The sequence below is a fragment of the Taudactylus pleione genome, unplaced genomic scaffold (genome assembly GCF_031769625.1).
Source record: "Taudactylus pleione unplaced genomic scaffold, aTauple2 ptg000156l, whole genome shotgun sequence".
Classification (NCBI taxonomy): Eukaryota; Metazoa; Chordata; class Amphibia; order Anura; family Myobatrachidae; genus Taudactylus; species Taudactylus pleione.
The window spans coordinates 605,304-632,948 of NW_028284558.1; the positions used below are offsets into that span (position 1 = coordinate 605,304).

General features: G+C 46.6%; 2 protein-coding genes across 4 annotated transcripts in view; one reads left to right on the forward strand and one right to left on the reverse strand.

Annotated features, from left to right (window-relative positions):
* Window positions 1-13,182, forward strand: part of TANC1 (tetratricopeptide repeat, ankyrin repeat and coiled-coil containing 1) — a 233,035-nt gene extending 219,853 nt beyond the window's left edge. For 2 of the 3 annotated variants that reach the window (XM_088474775.1, XM_088474776.1), the window contains exons 22-27: window positions 3,185-3,317; window positions 4,713-4,804; window positions 8,248-8,394; window positions 8,654-8,716; window positions 8,925-9,025; window positions 9,654-13,182. In XM_088474775.1, coding sequence (XP_088330901.1) covers window positions 3,185-3,317; window positions 4,713-4,804; window positions 8,248-8,394; window positions 8,654-8,716; window positions 8,925-9,025; window positions 9,654-10,986 — 1,869 coding nt within the window. In that variant the 3' untranslated portion in view covers window positions 10,987-13,182. The remainder of the gene's footprint in view (window positions 1-3,184; window positions 3,318-4,712; window positions 4,805-8,247; window positions 8,395-8,653; window positions 8,717-8,924; window positions 9,026-9,653) is intronic. The other variant, XM_088474777.1, reaches the window with a different exon arrangement.
* Window positions 13,183-24,394: 11,212 nt separating this feature from the next.
* The window catches only part of WDSUB1 (WD repeat, sterile alpha motif and U-box domain containing 1), a 64,882-nt gene continuing 61,631 nt past the window's right edge, over window positions 24,395-27,645 (reverse strand). The window contains exon 11 of the mRNA XM_088474879.1: window positions 24,395-26,681. Coding sequence (XP_088331005.1) covers window positions 26,500-26,681 — 182 coding nt within the window. The 3' untranslated portion in view covers window positions 24,395-26,499. The remainder of the gene's footprint in view (window positions 26,682-27,645) is intronic.

The following is a 27,645-nucleotide window of genomic DNA, read 5'->3' on the forward strand; positions in this document are numbered from 1 at the left end:
CCCCAAGAGAGGTTTCATCTCCTGGTGAGCAGGGGGGGCCCCCCTGAGGTGACCCTCATGGCCTTCTGACTTTATCACACTATGGTGTTACAGTTCAGCTCTGGGGATTCTGAAGCAACCTTCAGCGACTCTTTGTCGGTGAAGTGGTCCTTCCACTTTGTGTACCTGTGTTCTCCGGTCTCCCTTCTTCCTCGAGGTCTTTGGAAGTGTTTTCAATTGAGACGGAGATGCTTTCCTGCTGGTGGCTCCTGATTGCCCCAGATGTCAGGGGTACTTGGATCTTCGGAGTCTCTACATCGATACTCCATCCCTGATGCTTCACTGCCCGGACCTGTTGTCTCAGGGTCCTTGGTTTTGCCTTGGACCTGGGTCGTTTGTCTTTGACTGTGTCCTTACAGTGGTCTTACGGCTTCCCTGGCTTTGTCATCGTTGGAATGATTAGAGCACATGGATCAGCTTTTGCTGGGACCTACCACAAACTGTGGCAGCCATAAATCTTATGGTATTGTACCTGTCGATACAATCCTCCGGTGTCCAGGATTTCCAGATATTCTGGCATTCCTTCCGGCTGGCTTGGGTTTCACACTTGGCCTGGTCTTCCTGACAGTGCGGATCTCTACACTGTCAGTATGGTTAAGATATGGAATTGCTCCACTCTGGTATCCAGTTCATCCTTTGGAGTGTTTTCTTGATTATGCCTCCATTTGTCCTCCCTAGGGACTCCTGGGGAGTAAGTAGTGGTTCTTCGTTACCTCCGGGGACAGTCAATGGAACCGCTGGTTGTGATAGCCATTACATGGTCTATTGCTTAGGCTCTCTCTTTCTCTCAGGGTGTTTATATCAACCAGGAGAGTGTCTGAATTGGGAGCGTTCTCATGTGGCTCCCTCTTCTGGAGGGCATCATGTCAGGGTGGGAGTTGCTCTCGCCCTGTGTTGCTTCTTAGTGGTTTTCAGGTTCCATATTATTCTGGAACTTATGGTACGGCCATTCTGTCCCCAGTCCTCTCGGCTGGTGTGGCCTCATTGACTGTGGTCTGGCCTCTTTGGATTTTTGTGATCCGTTCAGGTTCCTTACGGAAATCGGACTCCTTATTGGTGGTCTGAGATTTCTGGTTTTCACAGGAAAGGATGGCCGGCCTATAACCAAATGTTGGCTGGATGGCCTCGTAGGTCTTCCTCAGGGGCCTACCCATGGGTAGGCCTTCCTGTTGTTGATGCTTGTTTTTTCTCGGGCCATGTGACCCTCGTGTGCGGCTCGCTGTGGCGCCTCGGCTGTTTTACCTTACTAGGTGGCCACGTGGTCTTCTGTCCACACCTTTTTAAGGTTCTAGGCATTGGTTTCCTTTGCCTCTCAGGATGCTTCCTTTTTGGCGACGGATTCTCCTCTCAGCACAGGAGCGTCCCCACCCTTGGTTGAACTGCTTTGGGACATCCCCAAGGTCAACCCTGTGGACCCCCTATGGACCCTGAAGTAGAAAACAAGAGATATGGTAAGAACTTACCTTTGTTATCTCTGTTTCTACGAAGTCCATAGGGTCCACAGGGCGCCCGCCCTGACGCACCTGGCTTCATATGGGCTGTGTGGCTGGTCACCGGTTTTCCGTCTCCCATTTCGGTGAGTATGGTTATTGAGTGTTCCAGTTTTCTCTCTCTTTTTCTCTCCTCCTCCGGCCTTTGGCTACTTACAAACTGAGGTGCCTCTGGCTTGGGGGTGGGGTTATAGGGAGAGTGGACCCAGTGCATCCTGGGAGCTAAAAGCTTTAACTGCGTGGTGCCCGGATTTGGTTCCCAACCTATACCCCAAGGTCAACCCTGTGGACCCTATGGACTTCGTAGAAACAGAGATAACAAAGGTAAGTTCTTACCATATCTCTTGTTTTATTTACTAGTGATCTAAAGATCTGTAGTATGTTCACATGCATCCCGGGTTGCCAGGAGATCTTACATGCCCTGGTACTAGGGGGTTTGTGGCCTTGCCATTATGAATAATGGTGCTTTCTTTACATGTTTCACAACTGAAGGGGGCATGGCCACACCATCTTGCAAGGTCCCAGGCCACCAGGCAGCCCCCCCCTCCTGGCACCCCTGCACGCATCTATATCGGTGATAGGCAGCTTTATACACTCCAGGGGCCGCACATTGGGCAACAGTCTATCCATTAAAAGGGCCCCACAATACTCGTAGCTCAGTGTTAAATGAATTGAATACATTTAATCAATGAAATAGGGGCCTGATTCACTACGGATCGCAACTGCGTATGCAGATCGGCCGATGGGGCGTACCGCGCATGCGGTGCACGTGTGTGGGTTGGTATTGCGATCGCACTGCGATCACCTACGCATATACAAAGCCATCACAGACGGGACTTCAGCGTTTGGGGGTGGTGACGGGGGAGTGGTTGCAGAAACGCAGGTGTGCCTGTCCGGTTGAACGTAGTTGCATGGGCGTGCATCAATTAGCCACTGTGACGGCATAGGCAGCTTGTGTACTCACTGCGTGCGATGAGGTTAGCTATTTCTGAGTAAGGTCAGACCTGTTGTAATTGTGTGTGAGGGGCCGATGTCACTCGATGTTCCCGATGTATACGCAGCACTGCAAGGTATTACGGAATTGCCGAAAGCTGTAGTGGGCATCTCTATGCTGGCTTTGCGATTGCAGACATTAGCATATTTTCGCAACAGGTCTGCGTGCGCAATCGGTCTGCGATTGCAGTAGCGATCCGTAGTTAATCAGGCCCTAGATACCTATCTGTAATAATAGATCAGCAGGCCTTGTAAACAAGCATTACAAGCTATAATTAAAAAATATGACCACAAACCAGGAATTAACTGTGGGGGCTGCATGTGAAGGCTTGGAGGGCCACCTGATCTATAGCCTCTATTTTTTTTAATGAATACTTTTATTTTTTTTTGCTTTCATAGTGTAACTTTATATAGTTAATACTTTGTCATATTTATGTGCTAATGCCTGCAGCCCGCCGGGACCTGCTGTGCAGGACGGATGTGTCACATTGTGCGAGGTAGAGCAGCAAGGTCACCTACATTGTAGAGTAATGCCTTCGTACCGAACAGATGGTAATTCCTGCTGCATATCCGTTTCATGCCGTCTGCTGAGTGCAGACACTATGTAATGGGATAGTTTAATGTATGTTGTGTTTAACCCTCTGAATTCCCGGACTGTATAGGTACAGTACTTGGTTGATAATGGAGCTATGATTGAACATGTCGACTACAGTGGGATGCGACCCCTGGATCGGGCCATAGGATGTAGAAACACAGCAGTTGTTGTGACGCTGCTCAGGAAAGGAGCCAAACTAGGTAAGTTATCTATTCAGCTGTATAATATGAACAGTTCACCTCTTCATTTTGGTGCAACAATTGGACCATTGACACCCATCCAATCAGGGAACATCTTCACGGCACAGTCACACTCCCATGGACATTAGAATTATCTACAGTCTAACAAGCTCAGATACAGTATTGTGGCAGTGACTAGATCACAGTACCAGTGACATGCTGAGATATTGAAGGTGACATTGGGCATTTGCCTGACTCCACAACATGTTGCCCTAAAATGATCACCACCATCCAGTAATGAGGGAAGAGGTTTAGCTTCTTAGCCCAAGCACTTGATGGGCCAAGTCCTTTTGGACTGAGGGGGAGATCGATCAAACCTTGGAGAGAGGTAAAGTACCAACCAATCGCCTTCTAACGTCCATGTTACAGGCTGTGTTTGAAAAATGACAGGAACTAATTGGTTGGTACTTTATCCCTTACTACTTAATTTCTCAGAGGTTTGATACATCTCCCCCAAAGTGTCCCTAGGTCTGTTATTATATGACATTTCTTAGTAAAAAAGAGTCCTGGATACTCTTGGTCAACTAATTAAGCCCTGCTTACCATAGCCATTTTCACTCTTTGTTCCTAAAATATTCAATTGAGGTACAAAAAAAGAGCCCCATCCATCCTGTACAGTATAAAATTCACTTGTGAATACAAAAAGATAAAAAAATTATCGAATATGCAAGATTTTTGCGCATTCATGGCCAGACCAAACTTATTTATAATATAGTGTGTGTGTGTGTGTTTAGACCCACTAGCAGCGCTGTAATAAGTTAAATTGCCTGACCGACAATTACAACAATACGTTTAATGACATGAAGTTTCACTTAGGGGAAACTGATGTCATTTTCCTGTCCTGCTGCCGTATTGTGTTAGAGACATCTGTTGTGTATCATTCTACCCAGATAAGTGCCCTTGCTTCAAGGAAGAGACATGCATTAAGATTTGCATTGACACATGCCGTAAATGTCCAATACTTATATTAAAATAGCTTTATTTATTGCATGCTCACCACGGGAGACGTAGTAAGAAAACTCCTGTTATTGTTTTAAATATGAAGGTATTGTTAAATAATAAAATTAAAATTCTGCCATCTCCCCATTGTGGAGGCAGCCATTTTGCTGACCAAACCAATATTCATCATCCTACTTAATTCATAATCAGTGACTCGACCCACTGAGCCTCTATGTGCAGTCATTGATGTATAGTAGATTGATAGACAGCACTTTATTGCCTCAGTGATGTTACTAGTTGGTAGAGAATTAATCTACATTCTTATGAATATTAAATCAAAATGGCTGCCTCTGCTGTGTGTAGGTGACACTTTAATGTTTGTTTCTACTGCCTATTATATTTTTGTCTTTGTTCTAGGTAATGCGGCATGGGCTATGGCAACTTCTAAGCCAGACATTCTAATCATTCTCCTACAGAAGTTAATGGATGAAGGGAATATCCTGTACAGGGTAAGTTTGCAAATGTATACCTAATTGTTTTGCAAAGTACAGATGTGTCCTCATCCACCTATGCTTTTTGAGCTATACGGTGCAAGCCCCCTGGTGCGACCTAGACTCTTCACCATGGGTAGCGATTCCTACTTTTGTCTACTTTTTCAGCAAATTTTGAGTTTCAATTTACGTAATCTAGTACAGCGGCGTCATTATGGGGTTGCCGGCCGCACCAGGGTGTCAGTGAAGGGAGCTGGGTGTTGCAGTGTGACATTCTCCTACAGTATTCAGCTACGGTCACAGACGAGGAGCCAAGCAGTATAGGCACAGATCTCCGGGGGCAGCCCAGCATCTTTGGGGATACTGGGCACACCCTTGGAGTGATGCAATCGGGATTTCCCAATAGGCCACACCCCTTTTCAGGACACGCAACGGGAGTTATGGAGTGTGCACTGTGTGTAACCAGAAGCAGTGACACCTCTGCTCTGGTTAAAACTTTATTTTGAATTTTTTTTTTGCTAAGTATACTGTTGCAACAACAAAGAAGGTAGGCTCCCTCCAATGCGCATGACTAACACCAAACACAGCAGCCTCAAGGAGGTAAAGACCTAAATTAGGCTCTTCCAAAACCTCAGAAAATTATAAAAAGTTAAAAATTTGGTAAAAGCCTCCCTCTGGTGCTCAGAAGGGTTTTTTTTACCAAATTTATGCAATAGTGTACTAAGTTGGGCAGCACGGTTATGTAATGGCTAGCAATACCGCCTCACAGCACTGAGGTCTTCGGTTCAATTCTCTCTGTGGCCCCAACTGTATGCACTTTGTATATTCTCTCCCTGTCCTTGTGTGGGTTTTCTCCGGGCACTCCGGTTTCCTTCCACACTCCAAAAATATACTGGTAGGTTAATTGGCTCCCAACAAAATATAACCCAAGTGTGTATGTGTGTCTACAATTTAGATTGTGAGCTCCAGTGGGTCAGGGACTGGTGTTGATAAACAAATACTCTGTAAAGCGCTGCGGAATGTGTGTGTGCTGTATACATATCTGCTAATATATAAGATGCTGATAGTGTACTAAGTAGGGATGTGCGCCGGACCATTTTTGCCGGATTTGGTTCTAATTCGTCGTCTGGATTTGGATTTGCCAAACTGCAGTGACTGAATTTGGATTTTTTTTACAAAAATTGACAAAAAAAGCTAAAATCACATAAATTGGTCTTTTTTTTTCTTCCTAGAATATTATTAACCTCAATAACATTCATTTCCAGTCAATTTAGAACTCCTCACAGCTTATAATATTGTTTTCAACATTATTGGCCAAAGGTTGCAGTGAGCTGACTGGTTACTAAGCGACAAAGCAGCGGTAGGAGAATGTCACACTGCAACACCCAGCTCCCGTCACTGACACCCTGGTACGACACAGACACCACAGTATAAAGCACATCTATGACACATTGCCACACAGCAGTGGCAGAAATGAAAAGTAGTGCACCCACCCAGTGGCGTACGGCCAACAGAATCACAGTACTTGTTTACAAAGTGGTCTACGGCCCAATGAGTCACAATGCACAATCTTATTCACATTACACCGCACATAGTGCCCCTGATTCACATTACACCATAAAGTAGTGTCTCTTATTGATGTTACGACACACAGTAGCGCCCCTTTTACACAAGCCCACAGTAGTGACCCTTTTACACAATGCCCACAGTAGTGACCCTTATACACAAAGCCCACAGCAATAGTGTCCCTTACACAATGCCCCCGGCAGTGGTGTCCCTTACACAATGCCCCCGGCAGTGGTGTCCCTTACACAATGCCCCCGGCAGTGGTGTCCCTTACACAATGCCCCCGGCAGTGGTGTCCCTTACACAATGCCCCCGGCAGTGGTGTCCCTTACACAATGCCCCCGGCAGTGGTGTCCCTTACACAATGCCCCCGGCAGTGGTGTCCCTTACACAATGCCCCCGGCAGTGGTGTCCCTTACACAATGCCCCCGGCAGTGGTGTCCCTTACACAATGCCCCCGGCAGTGGTGTCCCTTACACAATGCCCCCGGCAGTGGTGTCCCTTACACAATGCCCCCGGCAGTGGTGTCCCTTACACAATGCCCCCGGCAGTGGTGTCCCTTACACAATGCCCCCGGCAGTGGTGTCCCTTACACAATGCCCCCGGCAGTGGTGTCCCTTACACAATGCCCCCGGCAGTGGTGTCCCTTACACAATGCCCCCGGCAGTGGTGTCCCTTACACAATGCCCCCGGCAGTGGTGTCCCCTACACAATGCCCCCGGCAGTGGTGTCCCCTATGCAGTCCCCCCAGTAGTAGTATGACCCCCCATTAGCAGGCCCCCCAGTAGTAGTATGACCCCCCATTAGCAGGCCCCCCAGTAGTAGTATGACCCCCCATTAGCAGGTCCCCCCATTAGAAGGCCCCCCAGTAGTAGTAGACCCCCCCATTAGCAGGTCCCCCCATTAGAAGGCCCCCCAGTAGTAGTAGACCCCCCCATTAGCAGGTCCCCCCATTAGAAGGCCCCCCAGTAGTAGTAGACGCCCCATTAGCAGGTCCCCCCATTAGCAGGCACCCATACACACATAAAAAAAACAAAATAAAAAACTTACCTGTAACCCTGCTCCAGCTGCCGTCCGCTCTGCTGCCACGCTACGAGAAGGGAGCCGGAAGACGGAGCTCATGAGTGAGCTCCAGCCGGCTCCCTCTGCAGCAGCCAATGAGAGTCTGTGTGATTCTCATTGGCTGCTGTAACAAACACACAGCTGCTAAACAACTAGGAGTGCGCATTACTGGTCATTTCAGACATTTTTGCAAACTATTAACGATATCGTTATCGTTCAATCGCACAATATATAGTCAGTGGATGGGCACCTTAAGGCTTAGTACATCTCCCCGTAGTGTAGTTCTTTACAACCTAAGTTGCTATTGATACTACCTTTTTTATAGAGAAGATCAGCCACTGACTAAATGCAGTCAGTGTGCTACACGGTGCCAGTCACCTAATTATTAGTTGAACCAATACTTCTGAACACGCAGCCAATCATGAAATACATCCCTGAGGTGGGGATTTAATAGGGAGAGTTTGTTGGTTAAACTGTTATTTTGCAGCATTTTCTATATGAGGACAGTAGCTGTGATCATTGACCTTGAATAATTAGAAGTGAGGGGAAGTTTGGGTTAATACATACTCTTATCGCTGTTTGCGGTAGTGCAGGACTATGACTGGTAGGCATAACATTTCTCAGTATCTGTCTGCATAACAGACTTATAAGTGCCCATTCCCAGAGATCCCATAAGATCATGTAGATGTATCAGGAATCTGTAGAAAATACACCTTTTGGTAAAGAATGTGTGGTGGGAAAGTGCACACAAGTGAACCCTATGCAAGTGGTGTTGGTCTATTTAAACAAGATCATAGAGGACAACCACCAAACATTGAGTTTGTTTCCTACAGAAGGGGAAGATGAAAGAAGCTGCACAGAGATATCAGTGCGCTCTTAGAAAGTTTCCTCGGGAAGGTTTTGGAGAAGAGATGAAAGCATTTAATGAGCTGCGTGTTTCTCTGTACCTGAATATGTCCAGATGTCGTAGAAAAACAAATGTAAGTAAAATACTTTTCTGTACATTTTACCTAAAAAAGGGACAACATATAGTACTGTGGGCCTGATTAAGAGGTGTACGCTAATGTCATCATTGCTACGTGCTTATAAGTCTGTGAGATTGGTAACAGGACAGAGAGGAGAAGGGGCTGTTACTATTTCCCTTATACATTCTATTGGTGGCTGTGTCTATCAGGCATTACCCTGTTGAGTGTTCTCTTTGTAGAAGGGCAGGTGAAGGTCATGCTGATTGTTTTTCAGGAAGAAGCAGGTTCAGATCTCCCCCATTCTCAGGATCCCTCACCTATCTTTTGTGATATGAAGGTACGGGATCCTTGTGCCCCAGTCTGAGATTTGCAGTGTTGGAATTGGATCTAATAATAATAATAACTCCTACCTCACTAATATCTGTCTGCTTCAGATAATATGGACCTACTGTCCTGCTATTAACATGGTGTCTAATTGGTGTTGAAAGAATGAAGTACAGTAGAACCAAGTTATAATATCAATCTCTTCTTTTTTTGTAAAACAGGATTTTGGCTTGGCCGAGGAGTTTGCAACCAAGGCGCTGGAGCTAAAACCAAAGTGTTATGAAGCTTATTACGCAAGGGCAAGAGCTAAACGCAACAGCAGGTCATTTCTCTTTCTGTGTTAAACCAGTGGTGCAGTTAATTTATCTGGTCAATGTTGTAATTTCTACATTTTACTCATTGTCATTGCTGTATTAACACCTCTGGCCTTCTCCTTGTTAATGTATGGCCTACATTCTTCTGCTTAAGACCATTATATAGCAGCCTTCTATGAGAGTATGTGGTGGCTACACAATATGCTATATATTGAAGTCAAGCAAACTTAATAGTTTAGTAACACTAAGGAGTAAATGTAACAGCCTGCGTCATGAAGGCATCTGCGAGTTCCCTGTGTGTCAGCCTATTGTTTCAAAGGGGAAATCACTTAACAGGCAAAACCTGGCTGGTTTCACCATTTAAATGATTGCCTCTTTAAAATATCGGGCATAATCGCTGGGAACTCGCCGATGCCTTCATGTGGCCGGCTGATACATTTACCCCCATATGTTCATGTTTTCATGTTTAACGCTAGAAAATAAGACCATTCTGGCTTTGTGATATCAAGTGTGGCAAACTGAATCGTGGTACCATTCCTCGTTACAACACAATCATACCGGCCATTTGTTTCCTAAGAAAAAAGTGATTTCCTTGTATGAAGGATCTAATAATGATTCATCTCTTCCTATTTCCAGGCAGTTTGTTGCTGCTCTTGCTGATCTCCATGAGGCCTTGAAATTGTGCCCCAATAACCTGGAAATAAGAAGACTCTTGTCTCGTGTAGAAGAGGAGTTCAAACAGCAGCAAAGGGCACAACAACAGAAACAGTGCCAGCCGCCTGCACCACCCAGAAATGACTCAGACCAAGAGGACGAAGCGCTGGAAGAAACACTGGACAATCATTTCAGTTTTGAGGAGATAAGAGAAGAAGAATTTCCAACATCTGATAAGCTCCCAGGAAATTCAAAGCCACAAGATTTAGCCAATAATAACAGAGTACAGGAATATGTTAATCAAAAGCATAATTCTGAGCCTCCCGAGGAACATCCAGGGATAAACATATGTCTGCAACAAGCTCTAGTACAACAACCTACAAAACAGGCACAGATAGTGAAAACCAATCAACACACTTCTTTACAGTCCCTGTCTAGATCTGGGAACAGTTTTTCTGCTCCAAAGAATCAGGTATCTTCTACTTTAGCACCTCCAAGTCCGCTTCCATTGAGACAGTCTTCCAAACAAGTCAGTATGAGAGGTCCTACTGCAGATGGGGCACATTCTGTGTCTCCTGGAACTCGGGGTTCTGTGCACAAAGAAAAGGTCTCATCAGGACATGCTGTCCATAAGCAACCTGGTGAGATATTGCAATCATACAAGACCTCTGGCTCCTTTGTATCTAAAACAGCAGAAAGACTTGTGGGGCTCCCTGCACCTCAAGAGGCACAAAAAACTTGTAACGAAAAACAAATGGTAGTGACAGAGAATAAAAGAATTGCTTCCCACAGCTTGACCACAAGCAGCAGTTTTTCCGAAGGAGTTAAGGGACCTGATGTGCGAAGCAAAGAAACAAAGTCCAACCAAACTCCAAGTGGACCAGCTGAATATAGACCACGAAACATACCATTCATGGGGATCATGGACAAAACAGCCAGATCATTTCAGCCGAATGCTCAATCGGGCCGTAGTTGGCAAAACCAGTCTATAGATGTAAACTCAATCCCTCCCGGAACTGTTCAGTCTACAAACTTTGAGAAGATACCTGCTAGACAGGCAACTGGCTATGGCAATCAAAACAAAACCATGCCAACCGTATACGGAGGGATTGCCCACAATGGTATATACTCGAAGGATAACGATGGCAAGTGTCAAACATCTAGTCTTACCCCGGATCCTAGAGTGTCCAAGTCTGTCACCCAGTCATACCAAGAAGCAATGCTGAGATCACAATCCCTTTTGAATAAAGACTCTAATTTAAGCTCAATGTCCTCCACAAAACCAAAGCGATCATTCATAGAGTCAAACGTGTGACAAGAACAGTTTTTTTCTTTTTTGGTAAAAGCAATGATGGCAGCAACAAAAAGGGTCATTATATTTGTATAGTGTTGAGGACATCATCCACTGTACATGATTGTATAGATTTTTTTCCATCTCTTGGAACTACAAATAGATGCGCGCAGTAAAACTAAGAGAGAGATATATTATTAATAGAAAAAAGATCTTGAAAATGATGCCAGTAACATCTCTAAAATACATGATCTTTTTGGAACAGGAAGATGAAAAGTAGCCGAAACAAATTCTGGAAGAGAGAGACTGCTGGTCAGTGTCCACCAATGTGTCTTCTGCAATGACTGTTTTGTATTATGGAGCAGCTCCGTAAGAAGCTCATGGATTTAGATATAAAATAATGCACTAGATTCCATGTCCTTTCACTGCTAGGTGCAGCCTAGGAACTGCCAGCTACCCTAGGGGACTTTTCACCTGTTCGGTCTTTGGAACAATATCAAACACGAAGTAAAGTGTATACAATCCACCATTCCTGCCTTTAAAGAATCTTTAGGACAAATTTGCTGTGACCCATAGCAACCAAGCGGATCCAGTGCTCCGTTATCATATCACCCCACCCCTTGCCATTGTGCTATTCCATTACTTGCTGGAGCATGAGAAAATGGTGCTGTATTTATAGCAAAAAGATTTAAATCGGATTGGTTGGTAATAGTTTAGCAACCAAAACTTGACTATAATTGTTACAGTACCTTTCATGATCACTAGTTTTCTCACTATCACAGTATAGTGTAGTGGATAATGGAAAATTAAATATATATTTTAAAAATATGTACTTTAACGGATGAGGTTATGGAACAGACAGCTTGCTGGAGCTGCTTATAGTAACTGGAATATCAGTGTTATACAATATTGAGATGGTGCCTTTTTTTTTTTTTTACAGAAAAAAAAAAATATATATATGTGTGGTTAGCTGTGTAAAAGGATTACATTATGGTGCATATTTATTGTGTGTTTAGTTAGGTGCCTTATGTTACCACTTCTAAAGATCTAAAATCTAGAATGTCAATATCCAAAGATCATTAATCCAGAAGTAAGCAGCCTTCAGGGCCTGGCAGATGAAGGTTGCTGTCTGCCTGGGGCCTGTGTGTGGGAAGGCTTCCTCAGCCAGGATAACCTCTTAGCTGCTGTTGTTGATAACACTTTGGCTGCAAGAGCGTTATCTCTACAAATGGCATTTTTATATAGCTATGTAAATGAGTTTCAATGGAATAACAATCTGATATATTATAGGCGGCCATATTAGGTAGGTTGTAATATAATTTATGACCACGTATTGTTACTATAAAATCAGATATCACATTTTCATATGTACATAATGTATTATTATTATTTTTTTTTTGTAAGGAAATGTATACATCGCCATTTATCGCATGCATTTTAAGGCTTCAACCTTGCTGGTTTTTGCACTGAGTTAATATATAAATATGGCAAAATATCAGTTCTAGCATTTATCGCACTTTACTCTTGTTTTTTATCGACACCTTTTAAGGTGCTATCTTAGAGGATAATTGTAAATTCAGAGAGAAAAGGTACAGGGGGAATTAAATGTACAGGGGAAATTGGATATATATGTTGAATGGACATAAGTTTAAGATATACTTATTGCCTATACATAGTGGAAATGGCTATTTGTGTGCTGAGCCAATCAGGTCACTTGGTACCAGTCACATGACTGAAGTACTTTGGTCCACAGTGATGACAGTAGCTCCGAGGGAATTAATTGTCTAATTCTCCTGATTCATATCGGGTGATCCCACAAAATAGCTGCTCCGCCAGTGTATACAGGTGACTGGTTCTCTTAAAGAATTTTATTTAACTTCTTACGGTTCAGCAGCGTATTTTAAAGTACACAGAGATCCATCACATCTAAACAAATGTGTAAAGTCTTCACTATCTGTGTGTGTGTGTATATATATAATATATATACTAATTGTTTAGGTTACACTGCTACTTTATAACAGTTCGTACTTGTAGTATGTCTGTTCAGTGTAAAAATGTTAACAAGAAGTTCACAAATACAGTATGTTACCATGTCCCTATATAGCTTATTTATTTTTACAACTCCAGTATCTGTCCTTGTTTGGTCTGTAGCTTCTCTTTTGCACATCTACTGTATTTCCTTAAGGAATAAAAAATATCATTTTTGTATGATAAAGCAGAGATGATTTGATTGTGTCAAGTTTATGAGAATGTATCTGTCTGCTGTACCCAATATTTACAGCTATGTGCAGATTGGGAGACCATGGTCTAAGTGGAACTAAACTTATAACGACAAAGAGAAAAGAATAAAAGCCCAGGTTTAGGTGAAGGTAACCCTACTGATTACTGCGTTTCTGAGAAAACGACTCTTCTGGTATTCCGTCTGCACACTGCCATATTTCTGGGAAAATGTGCACTAACCTGTTATCGGCAACATAGAGTATGATTACCAGGTTACCCTCTCAACACAAAGGTCATGCATGAAAACACACTAAGAAAAGACAAATTGGTTCAATCCGTTTGATTGAACCAATTTGTCCGAACAACTGTTTTGTCTGCTAGTTCCGGTGTTTGGGAGCAAATGGTTTGTCATTTGCTCCCATACATTAATAGATTTCGTTCCAATCTGGCTGGTTGGACAGATAATCTTATAGTATGTACTCATCTGAAGTCTCTCATCTATCATTACCCATGTCCGAAACCGCAGTGTCTCCTCATTGCTGCTATCATATACCCACCCACTGCCAATTCCAGAGATTTTTTTATTTTTTTTTTGCAAACCAGTAGAAAGGGCGAACGCAACTCTGAGTTGCTTATATGTGGTGTGGAAATTTAATTAATTTATATGTAGCTGATATAAGACCGATGTTATGTAGTAATACAAGTTTGAGGTCACCTTTATTTCTTCTTCAGGGTCCACAGAATCTACTGTGGGGTATGAAGTGGAAACGATCAATTGCTCCAAACAGCTTCTTGATTTGCAGCTCCCAGCATGCATCGGTACTCCTCCTTATATACCCCGCCCCCAGCCACAGGCATTCAGTTTTTTTGTTTGGTGCGCGGCAAGTATCCAGACGCACCTGTTACACAGCGGGACTGCCTAGGCCAGAGGTTCCCAACCACGGTCTTCAAGGCACACTAACAGTCCAGGTTTCAATGATAGCCATACTTGAGCACAGTTGTCTTAATTAGTACCTCAGTTATTTTGATTTAACCATCTGTGCTGAGGCATGGATATCACTAACACCTGGACTGTTGGTGTACCTTAAGAACAGAGGTTGGGAAACATTGGCCTAGGCAGTCCCAGGCTTTTTTATTTCTACTTCAGGGTCCATAGGGTATCCACAGGATACCTTGGGGTATAGGTGTGACGTCAGTCGCAGGGCACCAAAGAGTTAAGCTTTCAGCCTCCCAGGATGCACTAGGTCCCCCTCCTATACCCCGCCCCCGGGCCAAGGCACCTCAGTTTAGTTTGGTGCCCGGCCGGAGTCGGGTGCACCTGTTGGAGTGGGGGCTAGAAGAGCCCCTGAAGCTTTTTCTTCATGCAGCTGTGGCTGCACATCTGGATGAACAGCATGGACAGTCAGTCCTGACGTCCATGCTGTCTTCCCTACACCCCGCCGGTACCAGAATGCCGGTACTGATCCGGGGATGCTGGTGGGCATCTGGGGTCACAGCTAGCGGTGACCCCAGATGCTCCGGACCATGGCCGGATTCAAGGGGGACAGAGGTAAGCAGCGGGGTCCCGCGGTGGGTCCCCGCTGATCACATGGTCCTAAGTCCCCAGGCAGGGGGCTCCCTGGGGACTGGCTGCAGCGTGGAGCCAGGCGACCAACCTGCGCTTCCACTACCCCCTGGGACAGCGGACCGCAGCAGAGCGGTAGCGCTGCAGCGTCCCAGGGGTTAAATGCATGCCAGGGGAGCGCGCCTTCCCTGTCTCACAGCCGGCGCCTCCCCCGCTGCACACAGCCCTCTCTGCATGCTGCCGACTGGTCCTGTGGCAGCGCTCCTCCCCCAGGCCAGCTTCTCTCTGCTCCTCGGCGGCCATCTTCTCTGCAACGCATGGTGAACGCTGCTGGAAGTCTGGAAGGAAGCATCGTGGTCTGGGTTCCCCCGCATACCTCTCCTCCGCTGTGGCTCAGGTCTGTATATGCTGCGCTGTGTCCTACCAGGCCCTGTGTCTGTGTAGTTGAGTGATCAGCGCTGTTAGTGCAGGAATTGTTATTTCTCTGCATTGTATGTGACTGTGCTAGCGCTGCCTGTAACTTTTCTTCTCTAAACTGTCAGCTTTATTACTGTCCCTGTTCTTTCTGCTAAAGCCCTTGCGGTGCGGTGCTGCAGGGTGGTCTCTCACCTATTTAATACTTAATTGGTGAGAGAGGTCACATACGTGGTGCCATCATGTCTGAAAGTGATTTTCCCCTCCGGCTACAGTGTACCACGTGCAAAGTACCGTTAGCGGAGGGGGAGGGTAGCGCGGAGGGCCTTTGCCGGCAGTGTTTGTCCATGGCGCGGCCTATTACGGTTACAGCACCGGTACAGGAGCTGCCCTGGGCTTGTTTCGCTCAGGCGTTAACAGCTTTAATGGGCCAGTTAGCTCCGCAGCCCGCGTTTACTCCGATGGGTTTGTCCCAGCAGTCTGTGGTGTCGTCACCCATGCAGGGGTTCCCACGACAATTGGTGGTACCCCACAGTCTCCCTATTTCCCCGCTCCCGGGTTCTCAGGAGCCAGCGTGGGTTAACTCCCTGACGAGTTCTGTACAGCACTTGTCGGATGTGTTGCAAGGGGAGTCTGTGATGCGGCCTCATAAAAGGCCGGTGGCGTCTCTGTCCGCTCCTTATGAGGATGACGAAGGGACGTCTGATGATGGGGAGATTCTGGATCCTTACGATCAGGAACCTCTCCATACTAAGGACGCTGATGCTAAGTCCAGAGTATATATTCCTGGACTTATTCGGGCGGTCCGCACAGCCTTGGTGATTGAGGACGAAGTTCCCCCAGCGGCTAAATCTAAGTATGCCTTTTTCAAAGATGTGAAGGGCGATGCCACAGTCTTTCCTCTTTCGGGTCAGTTGGTGGACCATTTAGAGGAGGCGTGGAAACAACCTGGCAAAAGATACCAGCCGCAGAGACGCCTGGCGGTGGCTTATCCGTTCGCGGATAATTATTTTGCTAAGTGGGAATCCCCTCCACAGGTGGATTCTCACGTGACCCGTCTTGTCCGTAGTGCCACATTGCCGATGCCATCCATGTCCTCCCTTAAGAATGCTACGGACCGCAAGGTAGAAATCTGCCTGAAGTCCGCTTATTCCCTTGCAGGGGGGGCAGCACGGCCGGCTATGGCCATTTGCTGGGTTGCCAGAGCGATGGAGCGCTGGGCGGATTCATTAGAGGCTTCTTTTGAATCCGACTGTCCGGCCGAACAGGCGGAGTTGATTGGCAATCTCCGTGATTCGGCCACCTACATCAACGAGGCGGCTCTAGACATTAGTACTCTGGTGTCTAGAATTTCTTCAGCAGCGGTAGCTGCTCGTCGCACCTTGTGGCTGCGATCCTGGAAGGCGGACGCAGATTCCAAGAAAGGTCTGGAAGCGTTGCCGTTTACCGGAGAAGTTCTCTTCGGTCCGGATCTGGATAAGATTGTGGCCACGCTGGCGGCAGCCAAATCTGCTTGTCTCCCGTCGGCCGCTGCTCCTTCTGGTTCTGGACCATCGTCCTTTCGGTCATCTAGGGCCCAGGGCAGGCCCAAACCACAGTCGTTTCCTCGACAGGCTGGCCCTAAGAAATCGGTCAAGCCCCGGAAACAGGCATGGAGTACCAGACGTCCGGCCCCCAAGCCAGATGACAAGCCTGCGGCCTGACGGTCCGGGTCTCCCCTTGGGGGATCCCAGGGTGGGAGGCCGCCTGCTGCAGTTCTCCCGGTGTTGGTCGTTCACTAAGACAGACACTTGGGTTCTGGAGGTGGTCTCCCACGGGTACGCAGTCTCCTTCCGGCACAGACCCCCGGCTCGATTCTTCACCACGGGTCTACCATCAGACCGGAACAAGGCTACGGAGCTGCGGAAGGTATTGCACACTATGCTCCAGGCTGGAGTTATAGTGCCTGTTCCATTCTCCCAGAAGGGCCAGGGTTTCTATTCAAATTTTTTTTTTTGGTACAGAAACCCAATGGGTCATATCGTCCGATTCTCAACCTCAAAGCACTCAACAAGTCTTTGCGGGTCCCGAAGTTTCGGATGGAGACCCTACGGTCCATCATTCTGGCGCTGGAACCTGGGGACTACATGGTGTCATTGGACATACAGGACACTTACCTGCATGTCCCTATTCTTTTGCGCCATCAAGAGTTCTTTCGGTTTGCAATCCGCAGCGACCATTTCCAGTTTCGGGCGTTACCTTTTGGCCTGGCGACAGCACCACGTGTTTTCACCAAGGTGATGACGGTCATGGCGGCTTCTCTGCGGCTGCAAGGAGTCCGCATGTTGCCGTACTTGGACGACCTGTTATTGGTGACAGGATCTCCAGAGCTCCTGTTACACCACTTGGACCTGACCATTGCACTGCTGCAACGGCACGGCTGGCTATTCAACTGGCAGAAGTCCACTCTAATCCCGTCTCGGAGGATTCTGCATCTTGGAGCCTTATTGAACTCGGGACAGCAAAGGATCTTCGTGACGGAGGACAAGATCTCTGCTTTACAGTCAAGGGTGCGCAGTTGTCTGCACAGCCGCCGGGTGTCCTTACACTCGGCGATGAGGTTACTGGGCTCCATGGTGTCGGTGTTCGACATGGTGGAATACGCCCTGTTTCACTCCAGACCTCTGCAGCACCTGATCCTGTCCAAGTGGAACGGGCTGCCTCAGTCTCTGAAGTTCCAGACGATTGTGCTCACCCCGGAGGTTCGCCTGTCCCTTGCGTGGTGGTTAAAGACGACCCACCTCAACAAGGGACGTCCGTTCTGGGTTCCAAATTGGGTCCTGTTGACAACGGACGCCAGTCTTCGGGGCTGGGGAGCAGTTTCGGGTCCACACTTGTTCCAGGGCAGGTGGACGCCGACAGAAGCGGAGCTTCCAATAAATATCTTGGAACTCCGTGCGGTCTTCAATGCTCTCCTGCAGGCACAGCGGTTTCTCCAGGGTCACCCGGTGCAGGTCCAGTCGGACAATGCTACCACCGTGGCCTACATAAACAGGCAAGGAGGAACTCGCAGTCGGGCGGCTCTCGTAGAGGTCTCTCGGATCCTGGTTTGGGCGGAGCGCAATCTTCCGGCCATATCAGCGGTCTTCATCCCGGGAGTGCTAAATTGGCAGGCGGACTTTCTAAGTCGCCAGGACGTTCATCCAGGGGAATGGTCCCTGCACCCGGACGTTTTTCAACTACTGGTGGACAGGTGGGGTCTTCCAGAAATCGACCTCATGGCGTCCCGGCACAACAACAAGTTGCCGGTGTACGGGTCTCGCACAAGAGACGAAGGGGCGTCTCTGGTGGATGCTCTGTCCGTCCGGTGGACGTTCAGGTTCGCATACCTGTTCCCTCCGGTCTCCCTTCTTCCACGGGTAATCCGGAAATTCAAACAGGAAGGAGGGATGCTCCTGTTGATAGCTCCCGCGTGGCCCAGACGGCACTGGTTCTCAGACCTTCAGGGTCTGTCCGTGGACAGTCCTCTGCGGTTGCCGCTACGACCGGACATTCTGTCTCAGGGTCCTTGTCTTCACCCGGACCTGACTCGGCTGTCTTTGGCGGCGTGGCTGTTGAGACGGCCATGCTGAGGTCCCGGGGGTTTTCCAGCTCTGTGGTGCGTACCATGTTACGAGCTCGGAAACCGTCTTCCGCGAGGATATACCATCGCGTGTGGCATACGTTCTTCCAGTGGTGTCGACCGATAGGTTATGCACCGCGGGAGTTTCGTCTGTCTCGGATTCTCGCCTTCCTGCAAGCGGGACTAGATCATGGGCTTCGCCTTGCTTCTTTGAAGGTACAGGTTTCGGCCCTATCTGTCTGGTTTCACCGTAGGATTGCTACAATCCCGGATGTGCGCACCTTTATGCAAGGTGTTCTCCGTATTCAGCCGCCCTTTGTTCCACCTATGGCGCCTTGGGATTTGGCTGTGGTCCTGAGGGCTCTCCAAGGACCGCCGTTTGAACCACTGGGCTCAGTGGATATTAAATGGCTAACAGCTAAGACTGTTTTCCTTCTGGCCGTTGCTTCGGCCAGACGTGTTTCTGAGTTAGGGGCTCTTTCTTGTAGACCCCCTTTCTTGGTTTTTCATGGGAACAGGGCAGTGCTCCGCACTCGGCCCGAGTTTCTTCCCAAAGTTGTTTCCCAGTTTCATGTTAACGAGGAAATAGTTGTTCCGGCCTTTAACTCACCGGGTCTTTCCGTGGGTGAGGCCTCTTTGGATGTTGTGCGGGCCTTAAGGACTTATGTTGACCGCACTTCTTCGTTTAGGAAGTCGGACGCTTTGTTTGTCCTCTATGGCTTCCGTAAAAAGGGTTGGCCTGCTTCAAAGCAAACTTTGGCAGCCTGGATCCGTATGGCTATTTCTGAAGCTTATCTTCATGAAGGTCTGCCGGTCCCTCCTTCTCTGAAGGCTCATTCCACTAGGTCTGTGGGTCCTTCGTGGGCAGCTCGACGTGGTGCCTCGGCAGTTCAGATCTGCAAGGCTGCTACGTGGTCTTCTGTCCATACCTTCGTGAGGTATTACAGGTTTGACACCTTTGCCTCTCAGGATGCTTCCTTCGGGCAGCGGATTCTCCTTTCTGCACAGGAGCGTCCCCACCCTTAAAGGATACTGCTTTGGGACATCCCCAAGGTATCCTGTGGATACCCTATGGACCCTGAAGTAGAAAATATGAGATATGGTAAGAACTTACCCTTGTTATCTCTATTTCTACGAAGTCCATAGGGTTCCACAGGACTCCCGCCCTGTCGCACCTGTGCTGCAGATGGGCTTTGCTCTGGTCACCGGTTTTCCGTCTCCCTCTGGTGAGAATGTGATTCTTGTATGTGTCCAGATCTTTGTTCTCTCTCTTCCTTCTCCTCCTCCGGCCTATGGCTTGGTAACTAACTGAGGTGCCTTGGCCCGGGGGCGGGGTATAGGAGGGGGACCTAGTGCATCCTGGGAGGCTGAAAGCTTAACTCTTTGGTGCCCTGCGACTGACGTCACACCTATACCCCAAGGTATCCTGTGGAACCCTATGGACTTCGTAGAAATAGAGATAACAAGGGTAAGTTCTTACCATATCTCATATTTTTATGTTTTACTTAGTTTTTTGAACTACTGAGCTTAGTAGTACCAGGCGCCGGTAAAGACGCAGGTACTGCGACTCCTACTATCTCTTCCGGGGCCGAAAACACCAGTACCGCTATATGCTCTGAGGTTCTCGACTGGCCTCGGCGTGGCTTAGTGCCTGTGCTGAGGTCCGCACTGCAGGTCTGGCACGGAAATGACAGGTAAGTGCGCGGCAGTCCTAGCATCCGGTGTAGGAGATTCATCGGGTGTGAGTGAAGGCCTCGTGTGACGTGTCCTCACTAAGGCTGCCGGGTCCTTATCGTCTGTTGCCGGGGATGGGTAGTAGATGCACTAGTTAGCGTCTACTACTATGAGGCCAGCGTACCCGTGCCGTCAAAATCGCAGCTTAGAGGAGATGGGCGCTCTCCCGGCCACAACTCCCCTAAACCAGACGCAGCTTCCGGTATGGAGTTCAGCGTCTGGTTTGCTATATTTGAAAACCTCGTGGTGACGCTCGCAGATCACGTTTGTGTGTGTACTGCTGTAGCGGTTGGTCTGTCTCCCTGTATACCTCTCCCTTGGGCCTGGTATATAGCACTCTATATCCTACCATTACCCCTCCGGAGCATGGCTAGTTGATTCAGAGTACCATTTGCAATAGCAATTGTGCGTATTTATGCATTGTGACTTTAATGCTAGCTGCTGTATTTGGAAACAAAACAGCAGTACAAACTGTCAGTTATACCTATCACTGTTTTTCCTCATCCCTCTGCAAGGTGTGGGGGGTTTAATTGATAGGAAGTCACATTGCATTTATACTGTACACCTTATATCATTTATACATTTGTCATGTCTAAAGGTGTAGGTGAGAAAGATGATATGCCAGTACTCAGATCATGTGTGTCTTGTTTGGCAGGCCTGTCTGAGCAGGATGTTAACCTGGATGGATTGTGTAGCCTCTGTTGTAAACAGCTACCTGCTCAAGCCAGTACATCTAGAGCTCCAGCGCTAGAACCACCCAGGTGGTATCAGGTGTTGTCGCACTTGGAGGACAAAGTCGCAGAAGCGTGGGCTCCGGCTGCAGTATTTCCCCATGCTTTGGGGTATTCACAGCAGTTGCATCCTTCTATGTATATGCCCCCCATGAATTCCTGTTGGGTTAATTCTACTGTTCACTCCAGTCAGAGTATGCCGCCGTCTATAGCTCCTCAGCAGCCAGATAGGCAGGTGGCGGCACAGCAGGGCATAAAAGAGGTTCCTATCATTTGCCTCATGATGACTCTGACACACAGAGTTCTGGGTCTTACTCAGTGGAAGAAGACCATCAATCTTTGGTGGATGTCCCGTCTGGTGAGAGCGTTTAGATCTGTCCTCAGTATAGAGGACAGATCTAGCCAAGGTGGTCTTTAGGCATCAGAAGGTGGCTAAGGATTATCTTCCTCAGTCTGAGCAATTGACTAATCTTATGTCTGAGGCATGGAGTACTCATGGGAAGCATTTCCATGCTACAAGGAATATAACCTCTCAATACCCATATGCACTAGGTGAGTGTAACAAATGGGAAGTTCCCCCAAGGATAGACGCTCATGTCACGAGGTTGATTAGGAGCGCTATGTTGCCCATTCCTGCAGCATCCTCTTTAAAAGAGGTTACATATAAAAAAAACTTGACAATCATTTGAAATCTATGTTTTCATTATCTGGAGCTATTACCAGACCAGCTATGGCTGTAGCTTGGGTAGCGAAAGCTATGGAAGAACGGACGACAGCTCTGGAAGGTACTATACCTGATGCTACTAGAGAACAGCAGTCTTTTTTTTCTATCAGATTCGAGAAGCAGTTGTGTATATGGGGGCAGCGGTCATTGACACAGGTATGTTGGCTTCTAGGGTCTCGGCAACTGCAGTTGCAGCCTGAAGATCCCTTTGGCTAAAAACCTGGAAGGCGGATGCAGGATCCAAGAAGGCTCTTGAATCTTTGCTTTTTGTTGGGAAGGTACTGTTTGGACCAGAGCTGGATGACATAATGACTTCTCTGGCAACACTGAAGTCTGCTGAATTGCCATCCGCGACTACCTCTAATTTAGGCAGTCGGCAGCTTGGTCCTTTTGCCTACAGAGTAGGGCGAAAGGTCAGTCCTCCTCTAGACAGAGTTATGCCCGCAGGACACGTCAGTCCAAGAAATCTTGGTCAACCAAATGTCCTGCTTCCTAGCCAGATAGTAAGTCTACTGTCTGATGGGGCGGGCCTCAGGGTTGGAGGCTGACTTTTACAGTTCTCCCAGGCCTGGTATCAGACTACTGATGCCTGGGTTCGAGAGCTGGATTCATCACGTTCCTGAGGCATCCCCATCAGAGGTTTGTGGATACAAACCTTCTTTTAGACCCGGGCAGGGCTTTGGCCTACCGGGAATCTATTGGGGCCCTACTGAAGTCAGGAGTCGTAGTTCCCCGTTCCTGTGACGCAACAAGGAAATGGTAATTATTATTCAAATTTATTTTTGATTCAAAAACCAAATGGGTCGCGTCGCCCTATCCAGAATCGGAAGTCTCTCAGCAGATTCATCCATGTGCCCAAATTTTGTATGGAAACCCTACGGTCAATTGTGCTGGCAATGGAGCCGGGAGATTTCATGGTCTCCCTGGACATACAGGATGCACATCTGCATGTACAGAGTGCACTATCCCACCAAAGATTTTTAAGATTGGCGGTAGATCAGCAACATTACTAATTTCAGGCTCTACCCTTTCTGCTGACCACAGCTCCTCGGGTATTTACCAAGATAATGGCAGTCATGACTGCTCATCTCAGACTACAAGGAGTCAGGATATTGCCATATTTGGACGACCTCGTGATATTAGCACAATCTCAGGAGATGTTATAATGTAATCTCCAGATGACCATTGTCTGCCTACAAGAGCGCATGGCTGGATAATAAATTGGAAAAAGTGCTCTCTTTCTCCAACCCAGCAGATGGTGCACTTGGGGGCGCATTACAGTCTCGTGTGCGCAGTCTTCTCGGCAAGCAAAAGGTGTCAGTACACTTGGCAATGCAGGTGCTGGGCTCCATGGTAGCCACATTCAACATGGTAGCTTATGCCCAGTTCCACTCCAGAATTGGATTCTGGCTTATTGTGATCGTCAGTATAATCGGATAAAGTCTCAGATGATCCGCATCTCACCAGAGGTTCAGCTCTCCCTTGCTTGGTGGCTGGAGATGACTCATTTAAACTTGGTTCATCCTTTATGGGTCTCGGATTGGGTACTCCTTACCACAGATGCAAGTATGCGAGGATGGGGAGCAGTGACAGGCCATCACACCTTTCAGGGAAGGTGGACGGTTCAGGAAAGTCTCCTACCAATAAATATCTTGAAACTTCGTGCAGTGCACAGAGCGCTCATACTGGCGCAGGACCTCCTACAAGACGGGCCTGTCCAGATTCAGTCCAACAATGCGACAACAATGGCCTACATCAACCATCAGGGAGGCACACGAAGTCTGGCAGCCATGAAGGAAGTGGTGGAAATTCTGCTGTGGGCAGAATGCCATCTTTTCGTATCACTGATTCCCTTTTCGTTGTGAGTGTTTCTTGTGTGCGATGTACTTTCTCCACTTTCCATCTCTTGCCGTTAGGCTTGTTTACAAACTGAATGCCTGTGGCTGGGGTATATAGGGAGGAGGACCGATGCATGCTGGGAGCTGCAAAGCTAGAAGCTGTTTGGTGCAATGGATAGTTTCCACTACATTCTGTGGGCCCTATGGACCTCGAAGAAAAAAAGTTATCAAAGGTATGTTGTACCATAACTCTGATTATCTGCCGGAGGTGTCTGATTGCAGCTAGTGCCTGGGACGTAGAGGTGCGTACACACTAGACAACATTTTAAAGATTTTGCTGATAACTACACCGTTAAACACATTTGTTTTCTCGTCCAGTGTGTATGCACTAGATCGCTCGCTATGCACGCTGTATTTGTGCGATGTCTGTATTTACAGCTCAATCTGGTGATGTAGTTAGCGATGCCATGCTGCCGAATGCAACATAGCCCCGCTCTCTGACAGATAATTCAAATAAGAAAGTATTGCTCTCACATGTATGAATACAGACTTTAACATGGGCATTTGTTTTTATAAATATACACAAAACATATACATGTGCTGCCAAACTCTTTAATCATATTTATGTCACACTATTTATAACTGACATTCAATACATAATCAGTAAGTTATATAATTACACATTTACAAGATGAGCTTGTTGCAATATTATTGCACATTAGTAATTCTAGAAGCTTATCGAAGTCTTCTGTTTCCTTTTAATTTGTGCAATATATCCACAGCTGTGTGCAAATCAAAAAAAAAAAATGTTCACATTATATGGAACTTGGATTCTTGTCTGATCGCACCTTTAAAAGACCTAAAACCATTATATATTGAATTATCCTGCACTACCAACCATCACAAGGGGGAGTGCAGACATCAAACACGCTGATCCACTACCCGACAGTGCAAAGACTGAACAATATCGTTCTTGTTCACTACGCTGCAGGGTCCCCACACTGAACGATATGTCGGTGAGTGCAGGCACAATCAATCATCTGCAAACATGCTGAACCTGACTATATCGTCCGGTTGACCAACATGTTTGCACGATGATAATGTCTAAAAGACCAAATTTTCAAACTATTATCGAACAATATCAGTATCGCTCAATCGCTTAGCGTCAGAATTACAGAACAGCTAAAGTAAAGTTAAAATAGAAAAGCTTGGATCTCAACACCAGGAAAAAATGCATCGGGGCAGAATAATAGTTTTAAAAAGAACCAAAAAGTATATCCCTAAAATGTTAAGTTAATTCACAAATACCATTATTCTCAGTTTTATGATTAAAACAATATTTGAAGGACATTAAAATTGAAGTTTTCAGATCTGGATCATGGAAGTAAAATACAATGTTCTATGTTAACCTTCGATTTTACGTCAGCTTTGTTATAAAGTATTGCCTCCCCACTCCATTATAGACAGTGGCGCCCCACTCACATCTTTAGGACCATGGGTCTCATTCAGACCCGGTCGCAAGCACCGATGCGCTCGCAACCAGGTCGATGGTCCCCACAGAGCATGCGCGCGACGGAGCCGGCTCAGTCGTGCGCATGTGCGAGACCCAGCTAGTGACGGGAGCTCCGTCGCTAAGGGTCTCGTAGCAGACTGGGCGAGCTGTCGATGTTGAGTGACAGCTCGTCCCGTTTGCGGGGCGTGCCCGGCCAAACGGAGGCGTTCCAGTCGGTACGCTTGCCGTTTTGGGGCGGCCCCACTGACATCATTGATGATGTTAGTGGGGAACGTCCTGCTCAAACAGAGCAGGAAGTTCCCTTGTGCTTACGAGAGCCCAGACCCAACCTTTAGGGTCTGGTTGTAAGCCTCGATGGTCATCACCATCGCGGCTTACGACCGGACCCTAACCCTGGTCGGTTACTAGAGCTGTGGGTGGTAACCCACAGCCTAGCGATCGAACAGAAGGCGGCACTTAATGAGGGCGGCCACTTTCAGAGCGGTCGACTCTGAATGAGGTCCCATGTCCCACTGAACCCAGGACTCAAAAAGCTAACACTGCTGTCAATTTATCTACTATGACAGCACTACCCTCACTTAATGTTAGATAGCGCAGTTACTGCCATTTCTGCGGCGATCAGGGTTTACCATTTTGAAGCATTCAGTACTGATATAAAAGCTAACACCGGTCAGCTATTAACATCGGTTGCCTATGCAACCCATTTAACAAGCCACTGGATGCAAAATATTCATGAATATAATATATATGTAAATCCTTTCATACTTTCACAAGATGAGATGTATTTACACTTACTGCACAGCTAAGTACAAACAATACTAATTTTCTCTTGTCCACCATGTTCTGCACAAGGTAAGGTAAATTGGCGGCGGTGTGTCCTTAATGAGGATTACTGACCGGCAGTCTGCTTGTGTAGGAAAATATATCCTGCTCATGACTACAACTTTACCTTCACTAACTCATGTACAGATTTTTTTTTTCTCCTGCCCGATACCTGTACAAGACGTATGACCATAAGGATTGCTAATTAGCCCAATTATTTCTGCCTCAGAGCCTGCCCTCTGACTTGGGTGACAGGAAAGGAGACACAGGCTCCTTAGTTATGTAAATGACCTTTTGTGTCTCCTGGAAAATCATTTACAGTTTATTTAATGAAATGCAGAATCCACATTTTGAAATGTAAGCCAGTCACTAGCTCTCAGGATGTAATAGAATTGGTGTTCTCATTAGGTCTCGTATCTAACCAGCGGTTCAGAGCCATTTTTAGTGTCCGGTTAGGTGTGAGAAGAAGGTTTTCAAGTGGAAGATTGGTCATAGGGCTCGTCCTCTTCTCTGTGCTGATCCAGTTTTCAATTGCCTTTCTCTCATAAGAATAACCATCTGCATAGTAATTTAAAAAAAAGCATAATTAGTGTACTAAATTATATAACAGTGGTCTTGGCCCCATAAATGAAAAAAAAAAAAATAGGTAAAAGGAGAGCGAGCACGGAACACAGCAAAATAAAATATATATTTATTTAACAAATTAATAACTTCTAAAAGTACATAAAATAATTCTTTCAATGAACATGTACCAAATGCCAGCCAGCAATATTTATAATCCAATGATTAATCATTAATCTCAATTAGATTGTATATACCACATAAGTCAAAATCCTATGTTTAAAACTAAAAAAAAAAAAAAAAAAAAAAATCAAAATTAAAACACCTTATTAAACCTAACCTCCCCACCCCAAAACCTAAGTCTCCGTCCTTAGTGCCTAAACCTAACAGGGGGGGGGTTAGGGTGAAGCTACAAAAAGAGAGGGTAAGTATACTTACCAGACCCCTGTTGGGATCCGAACCATCGGGATGTTACTGTCGGTAATTTGACAGAAGGCATCCCGACAGCCGACTTTACATACCAATTCCCTCTCAGCTGTTAGATTACATTTTACTGTTATATTTCCTCTGTCACAGTAAAAATATATTTCCCACTGAATGAAGTGACAGAAAAAGGAGATTGAGCAAATCTTTAACATCATTAATTAAATTCTGGTGAGAGTTTAAAATTGTCTTGTGAATCTTCATCCCAGATCTGTCACAGGAATAATGTGAGCTGCCTGCAGAAGTCCCCAGCCGGCCAGTTGCTTTCATGTGTAAATAGGACGCGCAGGAACAGAGACGTGCCTTGCTACTTAATTGGAGCTGAAAATCTTTCCCTTTAAGTTTTAATGGTTACCTGAGAAATAAATTAACTCCTTGTGCTGCAAACACTCAGGAGACTCGTTAGCCCTAAAAAATATGTTAAGCAAATGAACTGTATTCCAAGCACACTGGCTGTAGCTCATTACTTGCTCTCTCT